This window comes from Culex quinquefasciatus, chromosome 1 (genome assembly GCF_015732765.1).
Source record: "Culex quinquefasciatus strain JHB chromosome 1, VPISU_Cqui_1.0_pri_paternal, whole genome shotgun sequence".
In the NCBI taxonomy this organism is placed as follows: Eukaryota; Metazoa; Arthropoda; class Insecta; order Diptera; family Culicidae; genus Culex; species Culex quinquefasciatus.
In genome coordinates, this window is record NC_051861.1 from 21667220 (window position 1) to 21695054 (window position 27835).

At 43.8% G+C, this 27835-nt stretch overlaps 2 protein-coding genes and 1 long non-coding RNA gene across 17 annotated transcripts; 1 reads left to right on the plus strand and 2 right to left on the minus strand.

Annotated features, from left to right (window-relative positions):
* Positions 1-27835, plus strand: LOC6046148 (probable serine/threonine-protein kinase kinX). 15 transcript variants are annotated; one of them, XM_038249379.1, is made up of 20 exons: positions 1-102; positions 1046-1152; positions 19181-19267; positions 19333-19616; positions 19828-19914; positions 20306-20395; positions 20507-20602; positions 21007-21177; positions 22016-22072; positions 22190-22255; positions 22760-22816; positions 22885-22962; positions 23521-23577; positions 23692-23760; positions 24216-24710; positions 24835-25156; positions 25226-25398; positions 25986-26177; positions 26241-26504; positions 26580-27835. In XM_038249379.1, exons 2-20 carry the CDS (start codon positions 1092-1094, stop codon positions 26988-26990), a joined length of 3117 nt encoding a protein of 1038 aa, XP_038105307.1. In that variant the 5' UTR covers positions 1-102; positions 1046-1091; the 3' UTR covers positions 26991-27835. The 15 variants fall into 15 exon arrangements, with proteins under 15 accessions (XP_038105307.1, XP_038105311.1, XP_038105312.1 ...); XM_038249383.1 differs by having other exon boundaries at positions 22202-22255; XM_038249384.1 differs by having other exon boundaries at positions 21073-21177.
* Positions 9678-9991, minus strand: LOC119765477. The gene is made up of 3 exons (XR_005276758.1): positions 9918-9991; positions 9782-9847; positions 9678-9725 (listed from the first exon to the last, which is right to left on the minus strand). It is a non-coding gene; the product is annotated as an uncharacterized LOC119765477 (long non-coding RNA).
* LOC119765476 lies at positions 10079-10795 on the minus strand. Its single transcript, XM_038249396.1, has 2 exons — positions 10219-10795; positions 10079-10162 (listed from the first exon to the last, which is right to left on the minus strand). Exon 1 carries the CDS (start codon positions 10714-10716, stop codon positions 10237-10239), a length of 480 nt encoding a protein of 159 aa, XP_038105324.1. The 5' UTR covers positions 10717-10795; the 3' UTR covers positions 10079-10162; positions 10219-10236.

Genomic DNA, 27835 nt, shown 5'->3' on the forward strand with positions numbered 1-27835 from the left:
ATCTTCCCGACTTGTTCTGTTTCGAACTAGGATTGGACCGGGACGGACCGGTTTTCTAGGTTAGGGTGTCTCGTGCGTGCCTCTTCGTCCAACTCTTTGAGGGTAATTTTTTGAGATTTTTTTTTCTTCATTAATCGTGTGACGATTTCGCGGCCACCGGAAGTGACGCGTGCCTCCAGGATTCGGTTGAGCTCTCAAACTTTGGACAGTGCAGTGCGTGGTGTGGGTGCCTGTGGTGTTGGCCACGTCGTCGTGACGTCATCCTGAACCTTCTAGGTGGCGTGCGCGTGCGTGTGATCTGTGTGTGTTTTTTTAAAAATAGTCTGTGCTCTCGAATTTTGCGCGTTTTATGCGGGAAATTTTCCCCCTTGAAATTCTCCGCGCTCAGTTTTTCTCGAGTGTACTTTCGGGAGCGATGAGCCAACGCGAGCGCCGGCCTGAGTTCGAATCCCAAACGCTGCCGAACTTCGCTGCCCGGTAGAGGTCGTCGTCGCGCAGGAGTTTCCACGTCGTCCTCGAAATAATAGTGTGAAGATTTATCGTTTTTATTCTAGAAGAAAAGAAGAAACAATTTGAGATTTTTTTGTGTGCTTTTTTTTGCTGCCGATTGGATTTCGAATTGATTTTTGTAACCCTTTCAAACGAAACCTACGACAAAGACCGATTACAAAAATTTTGAAATTCAGAGAAAATAGCCAAACGCACTAATGTGATAGTGAGAGTGACACGAAAGTGGCGAAATTTTGCTCGATTTTTTTGTGAGTGTGCAATACATTCTGAGAAAAAAAACCCACCCCTCGAAACGACATTACGAACCGAGAAGAAAACGACAATTTTGTGAAAAAATAAGTTTGAGTGCTCATATGTTTCTACTTTTTACTTCTCATTTTTCCCTTTTTAACGAGTGAGATTTTTTGGCGAAGAAAAAAAAATGAGCCAAATTCAGTGTGCCCGCGTTGCTCAATGAAAAATCACTGATTTACGCCTTTGAATTTTCTCCTTCATTGTTCGAACGACAAAAAAAAACCCCGGATTCGGATCACAGGACCACAGCGCATCACCACGGACTAGGACACAACGGACTTTCAGGGATGGCGCGGTTATCGGTGTGGGTCCTCGCAGGACTTGCACTGTTCGCCCTCGCAGGGCACGGTAGGTTCTCTGTGCTCTCGCGCGAATGAACGCGTTGATAAGAGTGATCAATCGGTGATCATCAGTGAGTGAGTGAGCGAGCGATTCGCAGGCATGATGCATCGCGATCGATCAAAACTTCGTTTGAAGAATCACATTCGACGATAATTTCAAGTGCAGAGAGGAGCTGTTATATAACGGCACACATTATGCAACGGTCAGAAAATTTCAGCTGATTTTGCAGCTACGATTATGAAGGTGTTTTTGAAAATGTATTTGTGACACATGGTGTGTGTACGAAGTGTGTGTGTGTACCGTTTTTGACTAATGACAGTGAGTGAGGTTAGCGAATTATTTTTAACCCGTTACAACGGCGGTGGTGGAACAAACGCAACGACAACAACAACAACAGCAACGCGAAAGTGCACTTTAGGAAACTGACGTGGAGAGATGGAATCCACACGTTGGGTCAGGTGTTATTGATAGTATCGATTGCTTGATTGCTAAAACTTTGAACGATTAACCACGCGTCTCCATCAAATAGCTTTGGACAATTTTATTTAGAGGAGACGTTTTTTTTAAAAATGTGGTATGAATTCTTGATTTAATATATCTGCATAGGAAACCCATGACTCATATGTTGTTTTGAAAATGTATTTAATGTAGAGTTGTTGATATTAACTATCTTATTAAAATAATATTTCTGCATGTTTTAATATACATAGTGGGAAAACGAAACTGCTGCTTCTATTGACGAGCTATAAATTATTTCTAAATTATCATCATAAAAGCATTTCTTTTTAAATAAAGGGTTTCCAAAATAGTGCATGCTTAAGACCTCAATCAAGTGATTGTTTTTTTGTATTTTTTTGGGTTTAAATTGTTTTTAATCATTACAGAGTTGGTACACTGTTTTGAATTGAATTGAATTGTAATTCAAACGATTTAAAGCTGATCATATGAGAGACAAAATTATTCTTGTTAATAGCGGGTTTTAAATTAGTAAGTCGCTCTGTACTTCTTATTAATTATCTGTTTTAATATTAAGTAGCTTTAAATTGACTACAAAAGGATTTCCCACAATTATTGTAGGTAGTTTAGACGTTCCCATCCCAAAACGTTAGGAAGCGTTATTGGCTTGAGATTCTCAAAATTTCAATAAATCGAGTTCATATTAGGGGTTCATATATTCAACCTGCATTTTAGATTTCTGCCATGTGAAAATTAAACTTTATACCACTCTATTCTGAATAAAGGGTTGTATAAATAGTACATGTTTGTTTTTTTCCTCATTGTACCTAGTGTTACAAAAATGATAAATCATATACTTTTAAAGCTTTTTTTTTTTTTTTTTTAGCTTTGAAAATGAACAGTGTTTAAATCACGAAAAGCAAACTAAATCTGAAGAGCCACAGCTGACCACTTATTATGTAAATCAAATCCATGCAAGGGTCCCCATCGGTCTAGGGGTTTTAAGTTTTGGACTTTGTATGAAAATCGATAAATAAATTTCGGGTATTCAATTTTCAATCAAAGTAGGCGTCTTTAGGGGTCACAACATAGGCCTGGTGAAAATTTCAGCAACATTGTTGTAGATTGGGCGATTTTGTAGAACAAAATAATGACGAAAAAACGAAGTTGACTTTATAGCTGTCGGCCACCATTGCTAGTATGAAAGTATGGCACGGAGTGACGGCGCTGAATACCCATATTTACACAAAGAATTTTAGAGTGCCCGCCGCGGGATTCGAACCGGCGACCTCTGGATTGTGAGTCCAGTGCGCGGTCCGATTGACCCACACGGGCAGGACAGATAATACTTTTATCTAAATACTTTAAAATAATACTTTTTTGAATAATTTTCTGATGAAAAATACAAAAATCGTCTTTTTGTACTTAAAAATATTCAAATCTGTAAATCTTATTAAAAATATTTTGACTAGAAGCTTTATTTTATAACGAGTAATGGATTTCTTTTTCAAATTGATCAAAACACATTGTAATTATTTACTAATAAATTATTCGGTTGCAAATATTTTTATACACGGAGAGACTGTGCCCAGTAATTTTAACAATTAAAATTGTTGATTTTACTTTCGTAATTTTAACAAAAACGTATTTGTCACTGCCAATTTTCAGTTAAAATAACCAAAATTCAGTAATAATTTAATAACCTGTTTGTTGAAAATGCTAAAGGCAAAAAGCTAACAGATTTCCCGAACTCGAATGAACGTGCTCGACTGTTAGCTTTGGTTTTAGAAAAATCGAGAATTTTGTTGGTTGAATATAATTAACAATTGGTAAAATATTTCAAAGATGAACTTGGGTTTGTTTACGTCTGTCATTTGAAGTCAGGATTCGAACGAGAGCGGTCGATTTGTTGAGTTTGTGTTGTTAATTATGAAGTGAGAGGATGTGAAAGGTGAAAATTACACTATTTTGCTAATGTTGAAGTGGCAAATCAAAGTGTCGCAACTGGGGAGGTGGAATTGGTGAGTAGGTTTGTTGATGATTTCTTTGCAGGTGATAAACTATGAAGAGCAAGAGGACGACCTTCGCCATGATGACCTCTAATGCGAGTGAGTTGAACACGTTATAAGAATGTTTGATGGAAAGAAAGGGCAGTAGAAGGGAGATGCGGGCCAACTCTTAACGGATAGAGCAGCCCAGGCAAATTTAACAAAATGTTGGTTAATTCAAGTAAGTATGGGTTTATTTTTGCACAATAATTTATCTTATGAGAATCTTATTAGAAAACTGAATCATTAAAAATCGTCGTGGTTACGACGGATAAAATTTTACTGAACCATTCTATTTTTTTCAGAATCATCGATTATAAAATACATACACATGACAACATAAAAATAGAGATGAAGTAAAATAACAAAAAATAAAAAAAAATATATAAAAGAAGATAATTATTATCTTGAAAGTTTTGTTGCAATACGACTGCTCAATAAACTGGTAAGTTAAACTCATAATATTTTTTTCAGGAATCGGAGTACGTTGAATAAATTGAATAAAATGCAGTGAGTTGCCAAAAGTAATTGTTAAATTAATGAAAGCTTGGTAAGTAGCATTATTGATATTTCTTCTTTCCTCATTATAATTTCATTTATTTACGTTCTTTTTTTCAGTTTATAGTCGAAATTAAGAATTTTGTATTAAATTACTAATAAATTTTACATGTCTATTTGCAGCAAAAGATTCACTTTGGTAAAAATTCTGTGTCCCACCACAAGAAAAATAACTAAACCAGAGACCGTTGTTGATTATGATGACTTATCGGATGATTTCACAGTGATGGTAAGTGAATACAACACTTAATTTTATATACATTATAATAAAAATATAAGCTTTAAACTTGGTGAAAATTTTGCTCGGTTTCTATTTTTAAGGAATTCACGAGAAATTTGTAATATGCTTTTTTATTATTGTTTTAGATTAATGCAACTTAATTGTTTAAAACATTAGTCAAACTTTACATGTTTTATAACAACAGTTAAAAAAAGTTTTGTTTTGATGCTTTTTAACAGTAATTTAACAACTTAATGCAAAAAAAAAACAAATTAGTACAAAACGTTAAATTTTTAGGCAGAATGAATGCGGAAATAAAAACACTAAGCATTAATTTGTGAGGCATTATTACTAAATGTACTACAAATTCAATAAAAATATTGCTAACAACAGCTAATTATTGACTACATATACGAATATTTTTCTGTATTCAATTAGTTAAAATATAGCTAGATATTCGGCCCAGCCTATATCGTTAGATAATTAAAGAAAATATAAATCAACACTTACATAAATTATGTCTAATTAAGAAATGTTTTGTTATAAACCACTAATAATTTGCTGCATGCAAAAATATTTCGGTTGATACAACGAAAAAAAAATTGTTGAAAAATAGTTGAAAAATATGTTCCAGCCAGTTTTTAAAAGAATATTCCACAATATTTCAGCTGAAAACAAGAAATTTTTAGTTAATTTTCTGAAAAAAATATTCTAGCAGTCGACTGCTAGAATTTTTTTCAGCCATTTAACCAACAAAAATGGCAATTCCAACTATTTTTTTAGTTAATTTTAGTAAATGGTGGTCAGCAATTTCGGGTTAACAAAATCAACAATCGATTGTTGAAAAAAAGCTGTGTAAAAAATTAACCCATACTTTTAGTTAAATTAACCAAGATTTTCTTAGATTTGCCCGGGCCGGTCTCTCCGTGTAACAATAAAAAATAGATCTTTTGTCAAAATGTTGATGCCACCATCCTCTCTTGTACCAAGATTGCTGAGATTCCTGTCTAGTTGTGAGCAGAGAGGCATTTATTGTCTTTGCTAACGTGCTTGCATCTTTTAGTTGTCTATTTTTTGCTTCATGTTTCCCCACAATTCGACCAGGCTATTGAGAGTAAAGTTGAAAAAAATGCATTTTTAAAATTAATATTGAAAAATCAACATCGTTCTTCAGTTCTTGACCAAAGTTGATCGGTGGTAAAATGCATTGTAATTTTTTTTGCATTCAAACAAAAAAATATGGATGTAAAAGGGGCTTCTACGTTTTTTTCTGCGGTTTTACATAAACTATTGCATTGGGCTTTATTACCCGATTCCCCACAATTCATCATTATCCACATTTTGTAAAGCATTTTTTACTACACTGATTGTTTTATAGTCAATTTTGAATATGATTTGACGTTGTTAGCTCTATAAGAATCAGCCTCTAGAAGGGGTTCTATCTAAAAAATCACCAAACATCAATTTTTAACCAGTATTGAATGTTCAACAAGAATTGGAATATAGAAATCATAAAAAATCTTAAAAATATATATCTTGCCGTTCTTTACTTTTTTTCCAAAATGAGTAATGCGGTATTTTGTTTATTTACCAAATTTTGTTTTGTCGCACTTTGTTGGTACTCAAACGATAATTCTAAAAACACGGAATACATCGAAAAAGTGACTGGATTTTTTTTAAATACAACAAATATGGTAGGATAATGGTTGAAGTTTGTAGAATAGGCCTAAAACTATCAGTAAAATAAAGAATTAAAATATCAAAAACGAATGCAGAAAAATAAAAGTTATTCAAAATGACCTGATGACGAGCAGGTTTTTTTTTGCAGAAAGGTGTAGAAATGTTTGAAGAGTAAAAGGTTGAAATAGTTCATAATTAAAACATTTAACGGCACACATCAACCATAGCTTTTGCACCCAGATTTCTGTTACAGACATTTTAGTATCTTCAAAACTACGATATGATTCTTTGTTCATTTCCTAAATTAATCAGATTCTTGCAGGATTGGTCCCGTAAGTTTTCAGTGCACACAACAATTCTAATCCCTAATTCTCTAATCTAATCTAATCTAATCTAATCTAACCCTAGCGCAGCCAGTCTTTCGAGGGCATCCTGGAAAATGCCTTAGGTTGATTAACGCCTAGCATCCTCTTGTCATTATTAACAATTGCTTTGAAACATCACAAAAGTTAAAGCGGCCAGGCCAACTGCGTAAAGTTTACCGCAAAGATGATTCGTTGAAGTGGGTTGAGTTTGAGCACGAATGTTCAAACAACAACACAATTCTGAATCTACAGGGGAGGAAGAAACGTGGGGATCCCCCGCTCACGTTCCTGTTTGTTAGAGCAATAAATCGATGGGAGCACCATGCTAAGAAGTTTTGGTGCTCCGGGACCCTCGGGGATGGGACAATGTATTTCCACAAATGCCCTGGACACTATTTGCCGTGGTTATAGCGCCACAACTCGCTACACAATTCTAATCCCTAATTCTCGTCGATAAACCGTGGGGTTAAGTGCCCCTGTTCGCATAAATGTCGCATAAGAATTTTCATCTATTTTCCTAACACGTAACCTCATGGGTGAGACAAATTTGTCATTCGTTTATTTTATCTTGATGATATTTTTTCACGTGGGTGCGAACAGGGGTGGTATATGAGGTCCAAAAGCTGGTTTAAAAAATGCTAAGGAAATAAGGTACCAAGCGTCTTTATAAAATATGATAAAAATCTAAAGATTTGAAATCCTAAATAAAATGAATTTTTTTAGTCTAGTTATTTTAATAAATCTCATTTTTATAATTTATTTCCTAACTTGCAAACAATAACGTTTACCTGTAGCCCAAACCAGGCGCTAAATAAAAACCCCACTTTCAAAACTCATTTAACAGCTCATTTCTAAAATTAACAGACCCAGTCGTCGGAGATCATCAGCATCCAAAGTACAGCCGTACCGGTCGTAACTCTTGGCCCCTCTTGGCTGTGCCTCTATGTCAGGTCGGGACAGGTCCTCTATATGAAGACCGTGCCAGTTGTGATAAGTTATAGCGAAACAAATTGTTTCACTTTCGTATGCTCACATTTTGTTCGGCGGGCTATTGTTGGCGTCGCGGTTTGCCAGTGCAGTTTGTCAGTTATTGCACGTTGGTCGTTATGAAATTTGAAGCTTCAGTTGATGCATTATTTCTCATTACTCAATGAGTTGAAGAACCATGCTCCTCCACTAAATGCAGAAGTTAAAATGGGGACGCATGGTAGTTGTCAAATTGATCAAGCTATTTTATCAAGAAACTTACGTTCAACAGAAATACGAAGACACTTTTTTTTTAGCTTTGTTTGTTACAAAAATAGTTGCAAAAAATACCAAAAAAGAAAACATCCCCGACAGGGGTGAAAAATGCATCCTGTCGCAATGTCGAATTTTCGTCCACTCTTGGTACATGTGTTCAACGTTTTTGGGGCGTTTGACGCCACCTAAAAATAAATGGCGAAAAGATACAAACTGTCACTTGGTTGACGGGCGTGTTACCTAATCAGTTGTAACGTGACCCTCATGTACGGGAGAGGTCTTAATTCGCGATCAATTTGGACATTTCGAAAAAAAAAACACCCAAAATGCTTTTCGGAAGAACTTTTCAAATACTAGACGTCATCACAGCACAAACCCTCTTTTAAATGTATGGATTTCTGTCCAACGTGGGATGACAAAAAAAGTGAAACCTAGCTTGGTTGACCGTGGCCGGCGTTAGTGAAAATTTGCCAATAGCCAGACTCAGCAAAAAACATCGAGAGCAGTAAACGAGGGAACGACTCCTGCCCGTGCTCTTGACATAGATTTTCCCCGATCGTAGACCATCGACAGTGTCCAACCACTTTGTGCGTGCGGGGAGATTTCCACTTATTTTTTAATCTACTCACTTTCCTACTTCGAAGGAAGCTGATATTTTAACAATGAGCTCTTTCAATTTGATTTAAATAAGTTCATATTACACCGATAATCAACTTCTGACGCAAACAAGTACATTTCCTCTATAGATATCACTAGCGTGCCCAGGTCCTCAAGGAAGGTGGGGCAAAAATATTAGAGTTTTGAAAATTTCGTCGTTTATGGACACCCCCTACCCAATTTTAGAACAAATTTCCGAGGATGGTGGGGCAACTGCCCCATGTTGCCCCACCCTGGGCACGCTAGTGATAGATATCAAAATAAACTCTCAACCTTCAAAGTCCACCGACACCACACAAACAGCCAGTGTCCGCCTTCGGAGATCATTTTCGGTTTCGACTCGAAATGACAGAGGAGTGACGATAACGGACAGCGGCGGCAAAAAAAAAAAAACTTTCAAAGATGTTCACATTATTCTGCGATGAACGCATCTTTTATCCTGTGAACGACTTTATTCGAGAAAGATTACAGCATTAACGAGCGCACCCGACGGAAGGAATGTTTAATTTGATTCTATTTAATCTAGTGGCAGTGCGTGGCCGAATGGTTACGCTGTCCGCTTTGTAAGCGGATGATTCTGGGTTCGATTCCCATCTGCTCCAACCTTCCATCGGATGAGGAAGTAAAATGTCGGTCCCGGCCTTGGTTGTTGTTAGGCCGTTAAGTCATTCCAGGTGTAGGAGTCGTCTCCATGCCATAAGTACAAACAACACACCAAACCAAGCCTACTCCGGTGGAATCTCTGGCGGCGGTTGGACTCGCAATCCGAAGGTCGTCAGTTCAAACACTGGGGTGGAAGGTTCCTTGGAGTAGAAAGAGGTTTGAGTGCTCTCCCCATTCAAGCCTTCGAACTCCTAGGTTCGAGCAGAAACTTGCAATAGAGACCACAAAAGACCCGGGGGTCGTTAATGTGGATGGTTTGATTTTTTGAATCTAGGAATATTTGTTGCGAAATAAAATTGAAATCGCTGGCTGTAAAAATTTAATTGTTGAACATTACCTTTTTTTCGATGTAATTTTATAGATGTAAAAAAAACTATATGAATATTTTAAGTAATAAAGATTGGTTTCCTTGCAGAGTTTTGTAATTTGTACTGATTTCATATAGCAAATAATTTAAATGATAAAAATAAAAAGGAAAAATTCAAATCCATTATTGTCAAATATTAATTCAGTTTAAGCCGTTGCAAATATTTTTAAAAGTTTATGTCGTTTTTCAAAAAACTTCAACATTTCAATGAAAATAGAAGTCAAATCAACTCAAAACAATCTAAAATGCATTTTTCTGCATTGATAATTGTTGGGATGAGTACAAACTCCTTGAAGCAGCGGTTGATCTGGCGCAGCTCAAAGCTGGAAAATTCATATTTATTAGATCCATTTTAGTATAGCTTTAGTTAGTCACTCACATCTAGTTTTTCCTCGTACCCTTTGTCTATATTCGTGCAGGTCGATGGCATGAGCCGAGATGTGCCCTGTCCGCGATCATGAAAACAAAGTGTAAAAATTCAACATATTTTTGGAATCAACTAAGCGCTAGATTACCTGGCGTTGATTCAACGGTCCCAGTCTAATGGTGCTTGGGCGGACCGGTCGGGAGCAAATGTATGGAAATCTATACTAGTAAATTCAAATTTAGTATGTAAGAATACTAGGCATAACCTCAACGAGTACTTGAAAAATAATAGTTTACCCTATCGTGTGCGGTTCTTCTTTCCGCGTTCTCGATATGCTCGATAATCAAGCAGGCCTAAGCTATCAGCTATGCTGGTCTGGGTGGTTTCTAATTGCTGCAAAAGTAACTAAATTAGACAAAAAACATCCCCAAAAGATTAACCACATGTACCAGGTGTCGCTTCGTGTTCTACTTTAAGTGGTCTTGCTTCTTGTTGACGTTCGCGAGCCGATTCGATCGTCGATGGCTCGGCTTGTCAGCTCCAGGGCTGAAGATGTAGCTGCCTTTTGACGAGGGGCTACCGTTCTGCGTTTTATCGTCAGTGCTGCCCATGCCGTTTACATCCCCCGACCCGTAACGCCTTTCCGGTTCCGGCTCGGCGTTACTCACGCGTTGTACCTGCAGCACTGCCAGTTTGGACACTGGTCGACGTAGAATTCCGGCTGATGTTTGGATCGTTGCTTGGCGAATTCGGCCGTCTCGTCCAGGGATCACCGTCAAGACTCGTCCTCTTGTCCATCCGTTTCTTTGGCCTTCATTAACTATAAGCACCAAGTCGTCAACCTGGATGTTCTCTGCCTCGCTGTGCCATTTCGTCCTTTTGGCGATTGTGGGAAGGTATTCGTTGATCCAGCGACGCCAAAATTGGTCGACTAATTGCCTGGCCATGTTCCAGTTCGTGCGGGTTACCTTCGAAGGCTCCAACAGCGTTCTAGGGGGTTCTACAACCCCACTTGAGCTGAGTAGTAAAAAATGATTTGGAGTTAAGGCTTCTTGGCTTTCGTCTTCGAGTGGAACGGCCGTTAGTGGTCTAGAATTCACAATGGATTCGGCTTCTGCTAAAACGGTTAGTAGTGTTTCATCGTCTGGATTACGGTCGCTGCAAAGAGAGCGAAGGGCCACTTTAACCGACCTCACGAGTCGTTCCCACGAACCTCCAAAATGTGGAGCTGATGGTGGAATAAAAATCCATTTGGTGTTCGAACTGGTGAATGTCTCTGCTAGTCCTTGCTCGATCGTTGTGATTTCCTCCTTCAACTCCCGGCTTGCTCCTTGAAAATTGGTTCCGTTGTCCGAGTGTATTTCAACCGGAGAACCTCGCCGTGACACAAATCGCCGCACCGCCATCTTACACGACTCTGTAGATAGAGAGTGTACTACTTCCAGATGGACTGCCCTCACCGTTAGGCAGGTAAAGAGTGCAACCCATCGTTTAACGCAGCTTCTGCCGACTCGGACCGAGATAGGGCCGAAATAGTCGAGTCCGACGAAGGAAAACGGTCGAGCCCCAGCCGCTAGTCGTGAATCTGGTAGGGGTGCCATTCGGGGGGTAGTTGGTGTCGCTTTGTTGATCTTGCAGGCCTGGCAGTTCTTCGCGACTTGGTGGACGACTGTGTAGAGGTTTGATATATGGTATCTTTGGCGAACTTCGTTGTGAACTGTCCTGTGGTTCGCGTGTAGGTACCGGCGGTGGTACCAATCGACTATTAGCTTGGTGAGGTGATGATTTCGGGGGAGAATAACCGGAAACTTGAAGTCGTAGGTGACATGTGGAACGGCTCCGATGCGGCTGTCAACCCGCATTACCTCGTCTTCGTCCAGAAAAGGTGTCAGCTTGTAGACAGGACTCGTTTTGTCGATGGTCTTCTTGGATCCTGCTTCGCCCTGCTTCAAGATGGTCAGCTCATCCGGATACGCTGTTTCCTGCACATTGCGCCACAGGCTGTTTTCCGCCTTCCGAAGCTCCTCACCTTTTAGACAGCCTTTTAGACGGGGTTGGTTTTGTCTCGTACGCTTGCAGTTTTCTACGAACCGTAGAACGTAAGCCGCGGTCCTTTGTAGGAGCTCCCATCTAGAGAAGTGGTTGATCTCGAAGACGTCCTCGAAGTGGTGTTCTTTATGCGCCATGCAGGGCCGCAGTTCTTCGTCCGTTTCCAACAGTTCCGATCTCATTTGCTCTGGCCATTCCGTCTCGGGTTGATACAGGAAGTCTGGTCCACGGAACCACCGCGACTTGACGTCCGTACTAGGTCCTTTGCCCCACTTGGTTGCTTCGTCAGCCGGGTTGAGTAGCGTGGGAATGTATCTCCATTCGATGGCATCGGTTTTGCTGAGAATTTCACCCACTCTGAAGGCCACGAACTGTCTGTACCGCCGGTGTTCCGACTGGATCCAGGCTAGAGTTGTTTTAGAGTCTGTCCAGAAAACTCGCCGACAGATCGGAAAGGAGTGGTACGCCATGACCGCCTTGGCCAGCCGTGCTCCAAGTAGAGCTCCCATCAGCTCGAGGCGTGGTACCGAGAGCGCTTTTAGTGGTGCAACTTTTGCTTTGGCCATAGCCAGCGTGACGTAGACCTTTCCATTGATTACAGCTCGAAAGTAGGCTGTACAGGCGTATGCGTCTTCGCTCGCGTCCGTAAACACGTGCAGTTCCACTGAACCGATCTCTGCAGCCGAGAATCCAGGAAAGTACGCCCGGTGGAGCTTTATTTCGCTGACCCTTTTGAAAAGCTTCGTCCACCTAAGCCATCGTATACGAATAGCTTCGATGACTTCGTCATCCCACTTTGTGTTGTTGCGCCATGTATCCTGGATGATCATCCGACCTTGAATGGTGATGTGTGACAGTATTCCCTGGGAGTCAAAGAGGCTCATTACACAGCGTAGGATGTTCCGCTTTGTAGGTGGGATTCCATCCAGTTGCAGTCGCGTCGCGAAAGCTAGGATGTCCTCCTCTGGCAGCCACAGGAGTCCTAGCACCCGTTCGGCTTCGCTCTCAGCGTCGATGTTGATGGCCTTCGCTTGCATCTGCTTTGGCTCCCCAACCCGTTCCAGAAGTGCATCGGAGTTCGAGTGCCAGTTCCTGATCTCAAACCCTCCACGGGCGTGCACTTCTTTCACCTCAAGTGCTACCTTGATAGCCTCGGCCTCGGAGTCGAAGCTATCGAGGTAGTCATCGACGTAGTGTTTATTTACGATGGCTTCCGCTGCTTCCGGGTACTCCACTACGTGTTCCATGGCGTTACGATTTTTGATGTATTGGGCTTGACAGGGTGAACAGGTAGCGCCAAAACTTCCCACATCCATCGCAAACACCTTCACCGGTTCTGAGGGATGCTCTCGGTAAAGAAACCGTTGGCTCGCTACGTCGTCTTTGCGGATTTTAAACTGATGGAACATTTCCTTGAGGTCCCCACAGACAGCTATCGGTCGCTCCCGGAAGCCGCAGATCACTGACGCCAATGGTTTGAGCAGGTCGGGTCCTTTAAGGAGGTTCGAGTTCAACGAAACGCCTCCTACTTTCGCCGCGGCATCCCAGATGAGTCTGACTTTCCCTGGCTTGTTTGGGTTCCTCACGGCACCCAGCGGCAGATACCAAACCTTGCGCGGATCTGTTGCGTCCATTTCGTGGGGTGTCACCTCGTGGATATAGCCTTTCTCCAGGTACTCCTTAATTTGTCGCTGCACGCTGGCTTGCAGCTCTGGGTCTCTTATCATCCTGCGTTCGAAACACTCCAGGCGGCGCATCGCCATAGGGAAGCTGTTGGGGAGTTGTACGCTGTCGTGTTGCCACAGCAGTCCAGTTTCGAATCTGTTTGACACGCGTTTTGTCGTCTCCTCAAGGATACGCCGGGCGCGCTTATCTTCTTCAGATTCCGGCGCCTTTTCAGCGGAAACGCCGATGCTTTCGACCGCAAAATGACGCTTGACGAGATCGTGGAGTTCCTGGTCCGATTTGCCACCCTCCTGGCATTCACACACGTGCATAGCGAAGTTTGTTGTTTCTTGGCTGTTGGCAGAGTAGCCGTAGATCGTCCATCCCAGCCTTGTTTTGCTTGCTAACGGTTCGCCGAGTTGTCCCTCGCGCAGGTTCAGCGTTGCTATTAGCCCGGCGTTGTTCGAGCCGATCAGAATGCCCGGTGTGGCTGCTTCATAGCTGTTGACCGGTAGTCCTCGTAGGTACGTGTACTGTCGTGCTAGATCCGAATAGCGCAACGTCTGCTTCGGAAGGTTCAGACTGGCTACCGTCCTCGTATCGTTCAGGGCGTAAAGCTCGCTCTTGCCTTCTCCAGAGATTTGGAGCTGAACTCGGTGGGATTTCGGCTCCTCTCTTGTCACGTTGCTAGTCCAGGAGAGGCACAAGGGAATTGGCTCGCCATCATCGATGCCGAGGCGTTCAGCGATGGTCTGCTCAACCAGGGTTAGGTCTGATCCGTCGTCTAGGAATGCAAAGGTGTCTACCGACTTTCCGTTCCAGAACAGCGTCACGGGGAGAATCCGGAATAGCGTAGACTTCCTAGTCGCATGGTGAGCGTTGAGCCCGTCTCCAGCACATTCAGTCACTCCGCTTGTAGATTGCTCTTTCTTTGTTGGCGTTTGAGGCTTTGCTACTGCACGATGTAGGAGTTCATGGTGCCGTTCTTGGCAGCCATCCACACCGCACCGCTTGGTTAGCTTACAGGGTCGGCGACCGTGCCTACCTAGGCATGTCCAACAGAGGTGGTTTTCCCGTACTAGCTGCCACCGTGACTCGGGCTCCCATTCTTTAAAGGTGTCGCAATTCTTCACTTTGTGGTTGTTCCGGTTGCACGCTAGACATTGGACCTCCACGATGTCCTTTGTAGAATCTTTTCCTGGTTGTTCTTCTCTGGTCGACTCGGTGCAGGTTGGTGCAGCACTGGTCGGTGCGTCGCTCGTTGAGTGGGCGTGTAGGTTACCGCGTTCGGTTCGCCCGGGCCGAGGCAGTTTGGCGTCTATAACGACTGTAACTTCGGAGGCCGCTCCTACTATCATCGTCATGTATGCAGCAAATGTGCTGAGATCGACCGTCTGGAACTGTTTCTTGAATATCGCCCAGTTCAGGCGCTGCTGGGCTGGTAGTTTGTCCACCAGTTCCCGCAGCAGTACTGGATTGCAAAGATGGGCTACTTGACCTGCCGCTTGCATATGGTCGCACAAATTCTGGACTGCTAGGCCGTAGGTGATTAAGGTCTCCAGTTTCTCAGGCTTTGGAGATGGCGTTTCGCGTACCTTATCCAGCAGGGTTTGGATGATGAGCTCGGGCCTTCCGTACAGCATGTACAGGGTGGAAAGCACCTGTGGGACCAGATGTGGGTTAAGTAAGCGACCCTGTACTTGTTCGAGAGCTCTTCCCTGTACCGCCCGCTGTAGCCGTGCCATGTTCTCTACGTTAGAATACCCGCAGGCATTGGTGGAATTCGTGAAAGCCGAGAAGAACATTGGCCAGTCTTCTGGGTTCCCGTAGAACGTTGGGAGGTCTCGTGGCATGACTTGTCTGGCGAGAAGCTGTTGCTGCGTTGGACACGGAGGAATCGGGGGTATAGGATTCGGCCGAGGGTCCAGTTGAGGCTGCCCTTGCGGCGACTGTCCCTGTTGAGGCCAACTTTGCTGCGGCTGCCCTTGCGGCGGCTGACCGTGCCGAGTCCAGTCCTGCTGCGGCTGCCCTTGCGGCGGCTGTCCGAGCTGAGACCAGTCTTGCTGCGGCTGACCTTGCGGTGGCTGTCCGCGTTGAGACCAGCTTTGCTGAGGCTGCCCTTGCGGTGGCTGACCGTGTTGAGGCCAGTTCTGCTGCGGCTGCCCTTGCGGTGGCTGACCCTGCCGAGTCCAGTCCTGCTGCGGCTGCCCTTGCGGCGGCTGTCCGTGCTGAGTCCAGGCCTGCTGCGGCTGCCCTTGCGGCGGCTGTCCGAGCTGAGACCAGTCTTGCTGCGGCTGCCCTTGCGGTGGCTGTCCCTGCCGAGTCCAGTCCTGCTGCGGCTGCCCTTGCGGCGGCTGTCCGTGCTGAGTCCAGGCCTGCTGCGGCTGCCCTTGCGGCGGCTGTCCGAGCTGAGACCAGTCTTGCTGCGGCTGCCCTTGCGGTGGCTGTCCGCGTTGAGGCCAGTCCTGCTGCGGCTGCCCTTGCGGCGGCTGTCCCTGTTGAGACCAGCTTTGCTGAGGCTGCCCTTGCGGCGGCTGTCCCTGTTGAGGCCAACTTTGCTGCGGCTGCCCTTGCGGCGGCTGACCGTGCCGAGTCCAGTCCTGCTGCGGCTGCCCTCGCGGCGACTGTTCTTGTTGAGACCAGCTTTGCTGCGGCTGCCCTTGCGGCGGCTGTTCTTGTTGCGACTGATTTAGCTGCAGCTGTCCTTTTTGGGGTCCACCTTGTTGCGGCCAGCCTACAGCTCCAACTACCGCGCTAGAGTTTCTTGTATAACCCGTCGAAGGAACCGGTGGACGGTTAAGTACTGTAAACGTGCCCGCGGCGTGTTGCGAGGTCGGGGGGCAGGTTGAGTTTATCGGTGTGGATGTGGAGCTTTGTCCAGAGAATCGCGCGTCGTTTGAAGACCGCCCCGGAGGTCCGAATGGGATGTTTTTTATCTCTTCCATCATTTTTTGGACCCAATTCGCTGAAGAGTTGGTGCCCGGATCGACTGTTTGTTGTCCTGACCCAGCCGCTACTGCTTGTCTGCTTCCGCTCAGGATCCCCTCGGCAACCTCACGGCTCATCTTCTCCAGCTCCTCTCTCTTGCGGCTCAGTTCCGATTGTTGTCTTTCCACTTCGCGCAATATAGACTCTCTTTGTTCCGCGATCCAAACCAAGTCTGCTTTTGCTTGCTCGGTGAGCAGCGATCCCATATTTCCGGCAGTAGCCGAGGTCGACATGGTTGGAGCGATCGTGGTTGACTCGCTCGCGGGTATGTCCGCGGTGGCCACACAGGTAGCGCATCTCCAGCCTTCGTGGAAGATTTTTTCTTCGATTCCCAAGCAAGCGGCGTGAAACGAGCAGTTGCAGCCCGGACAGTTTTTCATATTCGCCAGCGGACCATATTGCTCACAGTTTTTGCACTCTCGGTATACCATTCTAGGTATAGTTGCCATTCTATTGATATAAGCTTGACGAGACTGCACGTAGATCTTTGAGATTGTTGGGATGAGTACAAACTCCTTGAAGCAGCGGTTGATCTGGCGCAGCTCAAAGCTGGAAAATTCATATTTATTAGATCCATTTTAGTATAGCTTTAGTTAGTCACTCACATCTAGTTTTTCCTCGTACCCTTTGTCTATATTCGTGCAGGTCGATGGCATGAGCCGAGATGTGCCCTGTCCGCGATCATGAAAACAAAGTGTAAAAATTCAACATATTTTTGGAATCAACTAAGCGCTAGATTACCTGGCGTTGATTCAACGGTCCCAGTCTAATGGTGCTTGGGCGGACCGGTCGGGAGCAAATGTATGGAAATCTATACTAGTAAATTCAAATTTAGTATGTAAGAATACTAGGCATAACCTCAACGAGTACTTGAAAAAATAATAGTTTACCCTATCGTGTGTGCGGTTCTTCTTTCCGCGTTCTCGATATGCTCGATAATCAAGCAGGCCTAAGCTATCAGCTATGCTGGTCTGGGTGGTTTCTAATTGCTGCAAAAGTAACTAAATTAGACAAAAAACATCCCCAAAAGATTAACCACATGTACCAGGTGTCGCTTCGTGTTCTACTTTAAGTGGTCTTGCTTCTTGTTGACGTTCGCGAGCCGATTCGATCGTCGATGGCTCGGCTTGTCAGCTCCAGGGCTGAAGATGTAGCTGCCTTTTGACGAGGGGCTACCGTTCTGCGTTTTATCGTCAGTGCTGCCCATGCCGTTTACAGATAATCATATTTTGCATGTTTGGGCTGGATTAAAAATATTTTGAATTTTTATGAAATTCCAATGTACAGCACCGCAAAATCTTTTTTTTTTGCAAAAAAAAAATTATCGTCAAAACTTAGGTATTTTGGATACTCATGACTGCAAAACAACTAAACAGGTGTATAATGCATTTTAAAAAAAATCATTCAAATGTTAAAACCTTGGCTCGTAAATTCAATTTTTAAACTTTTTTATTTTTTGCCCCTCCCCCCCCTCGACTTTGGTCAGAGTCGAGGGACAAAAACTGCTTTTTTTTTTTTCAAAATAGCATAACAGAGCACCATCCATTGATTGGGCAGTTTGAGAAATAAAATGCTTGAAGGCTGATTTTTCAAATTGGCTCAAAATGAATAGTTTTGTTACAAACAAGTATGAAATAGTTAGTGAACTAATGAACTGCAAGTTCAATTTTTCTATATTTTAAAAAAAATATTGCCTTGTACCTCAATTATTAAAAGAAGTTTAACTAGAGCAAAGCATTAATTGTACGAAAGGGCTCGTGCATAAACCACGAGGCCTTCACATTTGAAATTTTCAACCCCCTCCCCCTCCCGTGTTTTATTCTCCATCTTGTTCACGCTCCATACAAAAAAGATTTCTTTTGTATGGAAATTGATGTCGATGGGATATCTTGAGATTTCCAAAAAAAAGTGTCCACGTGGTTTATGGATGGCCTCTAATAGCGGATACATGTCTGGTGCCAATCTCCTTTATCAATTTTACAGAAGAATTTGCTAAAAAATATCGTTTTTGTAAAAAATGAGTTTTTGACGGTACTGATCAAAAGTGCCTTTTCTTTCTGATGGAGCGCTGGTGCACCACATCAAATTTTATTTTTTGCATGAGTTCAATGTTTGTGAGCCAAAGCTATTCCAGAGATATTGAACCAATTTATTATTTTTGAAACAGATGAAAAGATAAGGCGTTAGAGGATAACAAATTAGATTATATCGAGAAGATAAATGTCTGTAACAAAAAAAAAAATCCCAATTGCATTGTGCATTTCATCGGGGCCTAATTTTATTAATTTTCCCACGAAGGAATATTGGATCCGCCATCTGTGGAAACAGTTCTCAAGGCAAGCACATGTACTATAGATTCATTTCTCATGTTTTTCAAATCCCATCGATGGTTCAATATCCAAACAGATGACGACACCTCTAATGGTGACGCACTGGGGCGTCTTTCTTCCAAATAAACCTTTCGCCAATCTCTAGTCTCATAAATTCAATTCTTGAAAATGGCACATTGCCATACCACACGCGTTCCCTATATACACGATAGGAGAGCTGCAGCAGCGGTGCTAATAAATCCGTTGACAGCTAAATATAGCCGATTTGGAGATGCACCATGCCACCACGTTGAATCGCAACCGCACCGTACTGATGGATCATTTTCGATTGTTATTTAGTGCGGTACTAATTTTGTCTTTTTAAAATTTTGTACCGCAGAACTACACGTAAATGCAGACACACCCACAGAGTACGAGTGCAGGCCGTACATCGAGAAAGCGATACAAGACTTGAAGACTGGAACTGGTAAGGAACTCAACGCGCAAGCTCTCACTGAAACAGTAGATTAATTGAGCGATCTTAACCGGTAGACGCAACTGCCAGCCAGGAAGAGGGGGAGGAGGAGAACGTAACGACAGAGGAACCCACTAGTACGGAATCACCCGTTGATGTAACGAGCCAGGAAGAGGAGGACAACACTGCCGCCGAGGAGACCAGTATTGAGGAAGACGTTCCAGAGGAGGCCGAACCGCTGACCGCGTCGGAAGAGGTGCAGGAAGCCATCTTCGACAACGCGGCAGAACAGGCCGAACAGGAGGATGAGGAGGCCACCGATGAGGAGGTCACCGGAAGTGAAGAGGAGCTCGAAGATGAGGTAGGCATCATTGTGATATGAAGCCGCTAATGCTTGCATACAGCTCAAAGCACCCACTGAGAAATGTAACACCCCGATCAGTCAGATGGTTGAATAAAAAAAGGTTGATGTAAGGCCAATCAAGGTGTTCAACTTCTCATTGGGTGGTTGGAGAGTTGGAGATGTTTACAGCAGGAACATTTTATTGATCCATTATATTTGTTTCTAACAGAACGAGTTAACTGCTTCCGAAGAGGAGCAGGAACAGGAGGCCACTGAAGAGGCCACTGGAAGTGAAGAGGAGACTGAAAACGGTGATGTAGGTATCATTATTTGAGATATTAGCAACATACAGGCAATAGTAGTTGTTGAAATGAAGAGATGTTTTACGTGTTTCCGTATCTAGACCAACACGAGGAAAGAGCCGCTAAGAATGTTGCCAGTTTGCACAATTTTTGCGAAATCCGATACAATAGTTAACATTTTAACAAAACTTGAAAGGTAAAACAAAAGCCGATCTTCACAGCTACTTTTCAACACTGCGTGTTTTGTTAGAAAGTTATTCACTGTGTCGGGATTTGTAAATAGTTCCAGCTGCCAAAATGCTTATGCGCCCTTTTCAAATGTTTCTCCTGGTATCCATTTTGCTTATCGACCTATGCGTTTAGCAAAAACATTCTCTTGCTCAATTTGTATTTCGTTTCTCAAAGGACGAGTTGACTGCTTCGGAGGAGGAACAGGAGCAGGAGCAGGAGGCCACCGAAGAGGTCACCGGAAGTGAAGAGGAGACTGAAGACGAGGTAGGCATCGTTGTTGATTTCACGCCGAGCACAATGTGTTTCCATATCCATTTGCTGATTGACCCTCTACCATGAACATTGTCTTGATCCATTTGTATGTGTTTTTCACAGGAGGAGGAAGAGTTGACTGCTTCCGAAGAGGAGCAGGAGCTGGAACAGGAGGCCACTGAAGAGGCCACCGGAAGTGAAGAGGAGACTGAAGACGAGGTAGGCATCAAGGCATGATGACAGCAAACCGTTTTACCGATACTCGTCGATCACATGAGCCCCTTGCGTTTCCGTATCCATCTGCTTATTGACCTATGCTTTTGACAGAAACTTTATCTTGATCCATTTGTATTTGTCTCTCTAAGTTACATCTGCTAATAACGTTTACAGTCACTACCGTTTCTAGTTGTCCGCTTATCGAACTCAATCTCCAGTCAAATATTCACCTCTTTTGCTCTTTCAACCATACCTACCCCGTTGCCTTTCAACTCCCCGCCAAAATCGTATCGAGACTCATTCAATCGCCGCTTAGGCTCAAAGCCTCCCGACTGACTGTGAGTGCGTGACGGGTGACCTGTTGTGCTATACGCTGACTGTAATTATCTGCACACAATCACACACAGGACGACGAAGAACAGCTAACCGAAAGCGAGGAGGCTGCTGCTGCTGCGTCCGCGGACGAGGAGCAGGACGATGAGGAGCAGGACGACGAGGAGTCTGTAACTGAGAGCCAGGAAGATGCACCAGTCAGTGAGGAGGAGGACACTGGAACTGACGACGACCAAGACGATGAGGTAGGGTGGGAGTTAGGACGACGTTTGTATCATGCAACAGCCTACAGCTGAACAAATTTAAACTTGACTTATGGTTACTCCACTTTTGTTGCTTGTATCATATAGAAAAGGATTTTTTTTAACTCGTAGCAATAGACAGAATTCAGGCTTTGACGTTCATTTAAATTTTTATCATGGAAAAAAACTAAATTTATAAAAAGCCTTGCGTCTCCTTAAAATATATTAGCCTTATACAAAAATATGGAGGCGCCGGGCTAATATACATTTTCTTTGTGCTACCAATACTGGTTTAATAATAATTAGAATTTTCAATATCGGAATATTTTGTTCTGTTTTGTTTACACGTTATTTTTGGTTATTCTACGTGAATTAAAAGTAAACACCCAAGTTTTAACTCCAGCATGAGTCCATAGATGACTCCGGACAATCCAACATACCAAGAAAGTAGTCCGTCATATGAATTATTATTATTTTTTTATAGATCCTACAAAATTGAAAAAAATAAAGGTGGACCCTCCGAACATGAGAAGTATATTAGTGTCTGTATTGGTAGCACAAAGAAAAGGTATAAGAACCAGGCGCATCCATATGTTTGTATAAGACTCATGTGTTTTGAAGGAGACGCATGGCTTTTTAGAATTTATTCTGTCGCTTGCAACGTGTGTGAGCCTAACGTTATATGTGTACAGCTGTCTAATGGCTTCCTAAAATTAAGTCATGTTTTTTTACCACTGCTATGAATTCTAGAAAAAAGTGACCTTCTCAATTTTTTTTGGAAACGTCCTTAAAATTTGATCGAAAATGATTTCTGTATAAAAGTTGTAAAACTATGTTTTAGGAAGACGACACAGAAGATCAAGAAGATGATGACGAACAAACTTTGAGTGGTGAAGAGGTGAGTTTCCTGCTACAAAACCTTTTTTAAGTCTTATCAATTCTACCGCAACCAAAATACGGTAAAATTGTGATTTGAGCAGGAATCTCACCGCATGTAAACTTGTTTTCCAATTAGGAACAAGATGAGGAAGAAGATGACGAAGAGACAGATGAGGAGGACGAGCAAGACCAGGATGATGAGGTATTGACCTCCGAGTAGCAAACTTTTGAATGGCTGTAACCAGTCTTCCCAAATAAAACCGGGTTAGCCGTTCTTTTATTACTTAACGCATCTAAAGGGAAGTTCTGTGTTATGCTTCATACAAAAAAAATGGCTTAAACTCGTGGGAAAACTGTCAGCAATTGTTTGCTACTCGGATTTACCCCTACAAACCCTCAGTTCGTACCTTAGACCCAAAGACCCTGACTAAAAAACCGAAACAGTTTGGCAGGGATGAAGGGCTAAACAATAACACAAAATTTCCTTTCCTATAAACAAAAAAGAAAAAATCAAGCAAATTGAATTCACATAACTATACGTATTATGTGAACAGCTGTGTAAAGGCTACAAACTTCCAAAAATCACGTTTTTTACCACCGCTATGTAACCGAGCAAAAAGTGACCTGCTATGTTTTGTTCTGCAAATGTCCTAAAAATTTTATCGAAGCATGATTTCTGCATAAAAGTTGTAATACTATGTTCTAGGAAGACGACACAGAAGATCAAGAAGATGATGACGGTCAAACTTTGAGTGGTGAAGAGGTGAGTTTCCTGCACCAAAATTGTGGTTTATGCAGGAAACTCACCGCATGCTAACTTTCTCCAACTAGGAACAAGATGAGGAAGAAGATGAGGAAGTAGATGACGAAGAGACAGATGAGGAGGACGAGCAAGATCAGGATGATGAGGTATTGACCTACGAGTAGCAAACTGTTGAATGCTGTAATCAGTCTTCCCAAAATAAGCCAGGTCAGGCTAGGGGAGCGATCTTTTATTTTATAACGCAGCAACCGCCTGAAAAATGAATCGACCCGGGTAGAGTCAAAATTCAAAAACTTTGCGTTATGTAATAAAAGAACGCTTCCTTGCTGTGTAACACTGTAACACACTAGTAGTTTGACACTCTAAAAATGCAACTATGTCGCAGTTTAACACTGTTATGGTATAACAATGTTACACTCCAACAATCGTACAGTTTAACAATGTTACTGTGTAACAGAGTAAGGATGGGTCATGTAACATTGCTGAAATGCCGTAGGCTCGTGGGAACACTGTCTGCAACGGTTTGCTACTCGGATTCACCCCTACCAACCCTCAGTTTGTATCCTAGACCCAAAGACCTTGACCTTGACCCCAATCCGAAACAACCAAGAGAAAAGTGACCATCTCAGTTTTTTTGCAAATGTCCTGAAAATTTGATCCAAAATGATTTTTGTATAAAAAAAAACTGCAAAACTATATTCTAGGAAGACGATACTGAAGATCAAGAGGATGACGACGGACAAACTATGAGTGGTGAAGAGGTGAGTTTCCTGCTACAAAACCTTTTTAAGTCTTATCAATTCTACCGCATCCAAAATACGGTAAAATTGTAATTTATGCAGGAAACTCACCGCAGGCAAACTTTCTCCAATTAGGAACAAGATGAGGAAGACGACGACGAAGAGACAGATGAGGAGGACGAGGAGGAAAACCAGGATGACGAGGTTGGTCAATGAGTAGCACACATTTCAATGGCTGCAACCAGTCTTCCCAAATAAGCCAGATTGGGCTAGGGGAGCGATCTTTTATTTCGTAGCGTAACTAAGGGTGACGGGGAAAAGATTACTAAAAAAACAAATGGTGCGTTACAAAATAAAAGAAAGCTCCCTGATTGTTATGACGATGCTACAAAGTAACAATGTTATTCTGCAACAGTGTTACGATGGCTTAGGCTCGTGGGAACACTGTCTGCAGCTGTTTGCTACTCTGATTTACCCCTAAAAACCCTCATTCCGTAGCCGTACCCTAGACCCAAAGACCCTGACCTTGACTAATTACCGAATCACCGAAACAGTTTGGCGGGGATGAGGAAAAAACGTTTACAATTCGATTGTTACTAATTGCTCCGTCCACGATCCATAACAGCAATCGGTAGCTCAAGATAACCTTATGATTGTAGGACGATGAGGAGCAAGCCGATGAGGAGGAGGCATCTGCTGAACAACACGAGTCCGACGACACTGACGCTAGCCCAGAAGCTGTCGACGCTACCGAGGCTAGCCAGGAGCAGGAAGAAACTGAGGAATTAGACGCGGAGGAGAGCACCGAAGCCGTTGAAGAGGTGTCCGAAGAATTGGCGGTTGAAGAGGAGACGACTTCGACGGAAGCTTCTGAGCAGACGGTGTCTGAGGAAACTGAGCTTGATGAACCAACGAGTGAAGAGGTGGTAGAGCCAAGCGCTGAGGAAACTGAGACTGTGGAAACCGTTGATAGCCTTGAGGCTTCTACTGAGCCGGCTTCCGAAGAAATAGTGGCTGTGGAATCTGCAGTTGGAGAAGAGGATAGCGAAGAGGCTGTAGCGTCCGAAGAAGCAGCACCGGCTTCGGAAGAGGAGCCTGCGCCAGTGGAGAGCGCCGAAGAAGCCGAGCCGCTTCCGGAGGAAGATTTGCTACTGGTAATGAAAATCATTCTATATCTATTTCATAAGCACGCTCTGTTCAATAATGTCGATTAATCTGTCTCACATCTGTCCTCCTTATGTCCCGTTTTTTGTTTGTGTGTTCTTCGTGTCTCACTAGGAGTACGAAATCCCGACGAACCGTAGAGATACCTCGCACATTTACGAGCTCCTCAATATCAACGATGAGTCCGCGGATAAGGAGGCCGCCCTGCACAAGGTAGCCGATGTTATTCTGCGCGATTTGAAGAAAACCTACGATACGGCCATCAAGCCACTCGAAACGCTGTACAAGTACCGCGACCTCAGCAACCGTCACTTTGGCGATCCGGAAATCTTCTCGAAGCCACTGATCCTGTTTATGGGCCCATGGAGCGGCGGCAAGTCCACCATCCTGAACTATCTCACCAAGAACGAGTACACTCCGAATTCGGTGCGAACTGGTGAGTTGATTGAGTGGGTGTTGTCCGTGGTCAGGAGGTACTAATCCGTAATCTGTAACTTGCTTACAGGTGCTGAACCTTCGCCAGCGTACTTTAACATTCTGATGCACGGTGACGAGCCGGAAGTGCTCGACGGAACCCAGCTGGCTGCCGACTGGACCTTCTCGGGACTGCAAAAGTTCGGCCAGGGTCTGCTGGACCGTCTCCGAGGTCAGAAGCTGCCCAACAAGCTGCTCGAACGGGTAAGTTTGCGTCATCGTTCAACCCGTTCGATGATTCAGACGCATCGCACGAAAGGTCGAGATGTGAGAGCATAAATAAGCTACAATGTTTTGACAATGGCCCGCGTCTAATGAGTGTTACATAAAGCAAGACCACGCGGTAAATGTTAAGTAAGGTTCTCGGCGAACGGACACACTTTTGAAATCCCACACACACACATTGTGGTAGGGAGGAGCAGCTGTTGTTTTGCGTTTACAACGTGTGCCTCAAGGTAGATGGGATTGACATTTGCACTGCCGGCGGCCGTCTTGGTCATGGTGGACGGCCACTTTTGCTTTTTCGGTGGCCTCTAGACGCCGCGCGAGGAGGGTAGACAGAGAGTTACCAAAATAGCCAAGCGGCCGGAATCTATTTCGGGAGCTGCTTCGTGGTGTAATGTGTTGGCACAACAGTTCAAGCGGCTCTTCTACCATCTGTTTGGTGCCGGCGAACGGGGTTTAAATTTATGCACTGATAGAATCGTACCCGAGAGCTTAATGGCGTGCGGTGCACACCGCATCGTGGCTAACCACTTGTGGATGATGCTGATGCTTGTCTCGATTTGCAGGTCAACATTGTTGAAATTCCCGGCATCCTTGAGGTGCGCAAGCAGGTTTCGCAGTACTTCCCCTTCAACGATGCCTGCCAGTGGTTCATCGATCGGGCTGATATCATCTTCCTGGTGTACGACCCATCCAAGCTCGATGTCGGACCGGAAACCGAAGCCATCCTGGATCAGCTCAAGGGACGCGAGTATCAGGTGAGGGACCAACAGATTTATCTGAATAGGAGGATGATCATTAATCCAACTTCCCTTCTCCAGACCCGCATCCTGCTCAACAAGGCCGACCAGGTCAAGCCGGAGGAGCTGCTCCGCGTTCAGGGTGCCCTCATCTGGAACATTTCGCCATTGATGTCGTCCGCCCAGCCGCCGGTCATGTACACCGTGTCCCTGTGGTCCAATCCGTTCGAAACCGGAGCGCCGACCCGTCTGCTGCAGGCGCAGGAGCGGTCCCTGCTGCTCGACCTGGGCCAGGCCATCGAAAAGCGTATCGAAAACAAGATTGCCAGTGCACGTCGTTTCGCTGTAAGTCACTAGTTGCTAGTCTTGACTATCTTGACTGCATAGCTTAACCGGTTGATCACTTCTCCCCCCTTCTAGGTGCGTGTCCGCAACCATGCCAAGATGGTCGACTGCTACCTGACGACCTACTACAACCACAAGACGCTGTTCGCGAACAAAAAGTACGTGTCGGACCAGATCATTGGCAACCCGCAGCAGTACCACATCTACGAGGGGCTGTCCACGCTGACGAACATCTCGCGCTACGATCTGCCCGACCCGGAGTCGTACCGTGACTTCTTCCAGCTGAACCCGCTGTACGAGTTCCAGAAGCTGTCGGAGACGTGCACGTACTTCCGCGGCTGTCCGATCAACAAGCTAGACATTGCGATCGCGTACGATCTGCCCGAGCTGGTCGGCAAGTACAAGAAGCTGGCCGAGGCCGCCCTCGAGAAGCTCCAGATCCCGTCGCAGACGACGGACTTTGGACGACTCAAGGCCAGCAGTTGAGAGCGCCGACCATGTGATCACCGTGGACCCTAAAATTTTGTTTAATTATGTTTTTATTTCCGTTTTCGCGCGTCTAATCGTTGAGTTTTTGTTTTGTCCCAACTTATTTGTTTTTCATTCTACGATAACCTTTAGCTTTAGATGTAGTCCAAAGCAACACAACACATACACACAAAACACAACTACAAAACAGATACAAATTCTTCATTGAAGCTGAGCGAATAATTGATCTATATATAAATTGCAACCTGACATTTAAGCCAATGCATTAGATGAACAAATGTTACCTTAATTATAATTTCGTGTTTCATGTCGGAGAACTTTCCGTAGTAGTACTTTGTAAGTAAAAAGAGAGAGCAAGAGGTAAAAATCGCAGAAAACCCGCATCTTCAAGCTAACAACGTCCAGCAGCATTGTTTGGGGCACCCGAGAACGTGTCACTTGATTTAGAAGCAGCTTTTGGAGAGAAAGGACATAACCTCACACAACACGTGTTTGCGCAGGGAGGCGCCAATTCTGAACAACAGTTGATCGATTTCTAGAGAGTAAGATTTGCAAATCAGTATATTTTATGAAACATCGTAGCGCGGATGGAACGTGTCGGCATTTAGCACCTGCAGCTTGAAATGGATCGCTATAATTTGTTACATGAAAACAGTTTTGAAAATTTGTTGGCAGGTTTCGTAGAACGATTCCGAATGGATGACAATTTTGTATTTTCGAACAGTAAAGTATAACGCTGGGCGCGCTTTCTTGGTGGACACTTTAAAATTACAGTTTGTCAAGGAAAATAAAAACCAATGTTCACAGTGTCACAATAAGAGTTAGACAATAAACAAATTGAA

What these genes read in the sequence shown, in the direction of transcription:
- LOC6046148 (XM_038249379.1), top strand. Translation starts at nt 1,092, where the DNA reads ATGGCGCGGTTATCGGTGTGGGTCCTCGCAGGACTTGCACTGTTCGCC. An exon ending in AGGAGACTGAAAACGGTGAT is followed by an intron (nt 19,915 to 20,305) that starts GTAGGTATCATT and finishes CGTTTCTCAAAG; the next exon opens with GACGAGTTGACTGCTTCGGA. An exon ending in CCAACAAGCTGCTCGAACGG is followed by an intron (nt 25,399 to 25,985) that starts GTAAGTTTGCGT and finishes CTCGATTTGCAG; the next exon opens with GTCAACATTGTTGAAATTCC.
- LOC119765476 (XM_038249396.1), bottom strand. Translation starts at nt 10,716, where the DNA reads ATGGCCAGGCAATTAGTCGACCAATTTTGGCGTCGCTGGATCAACGAA.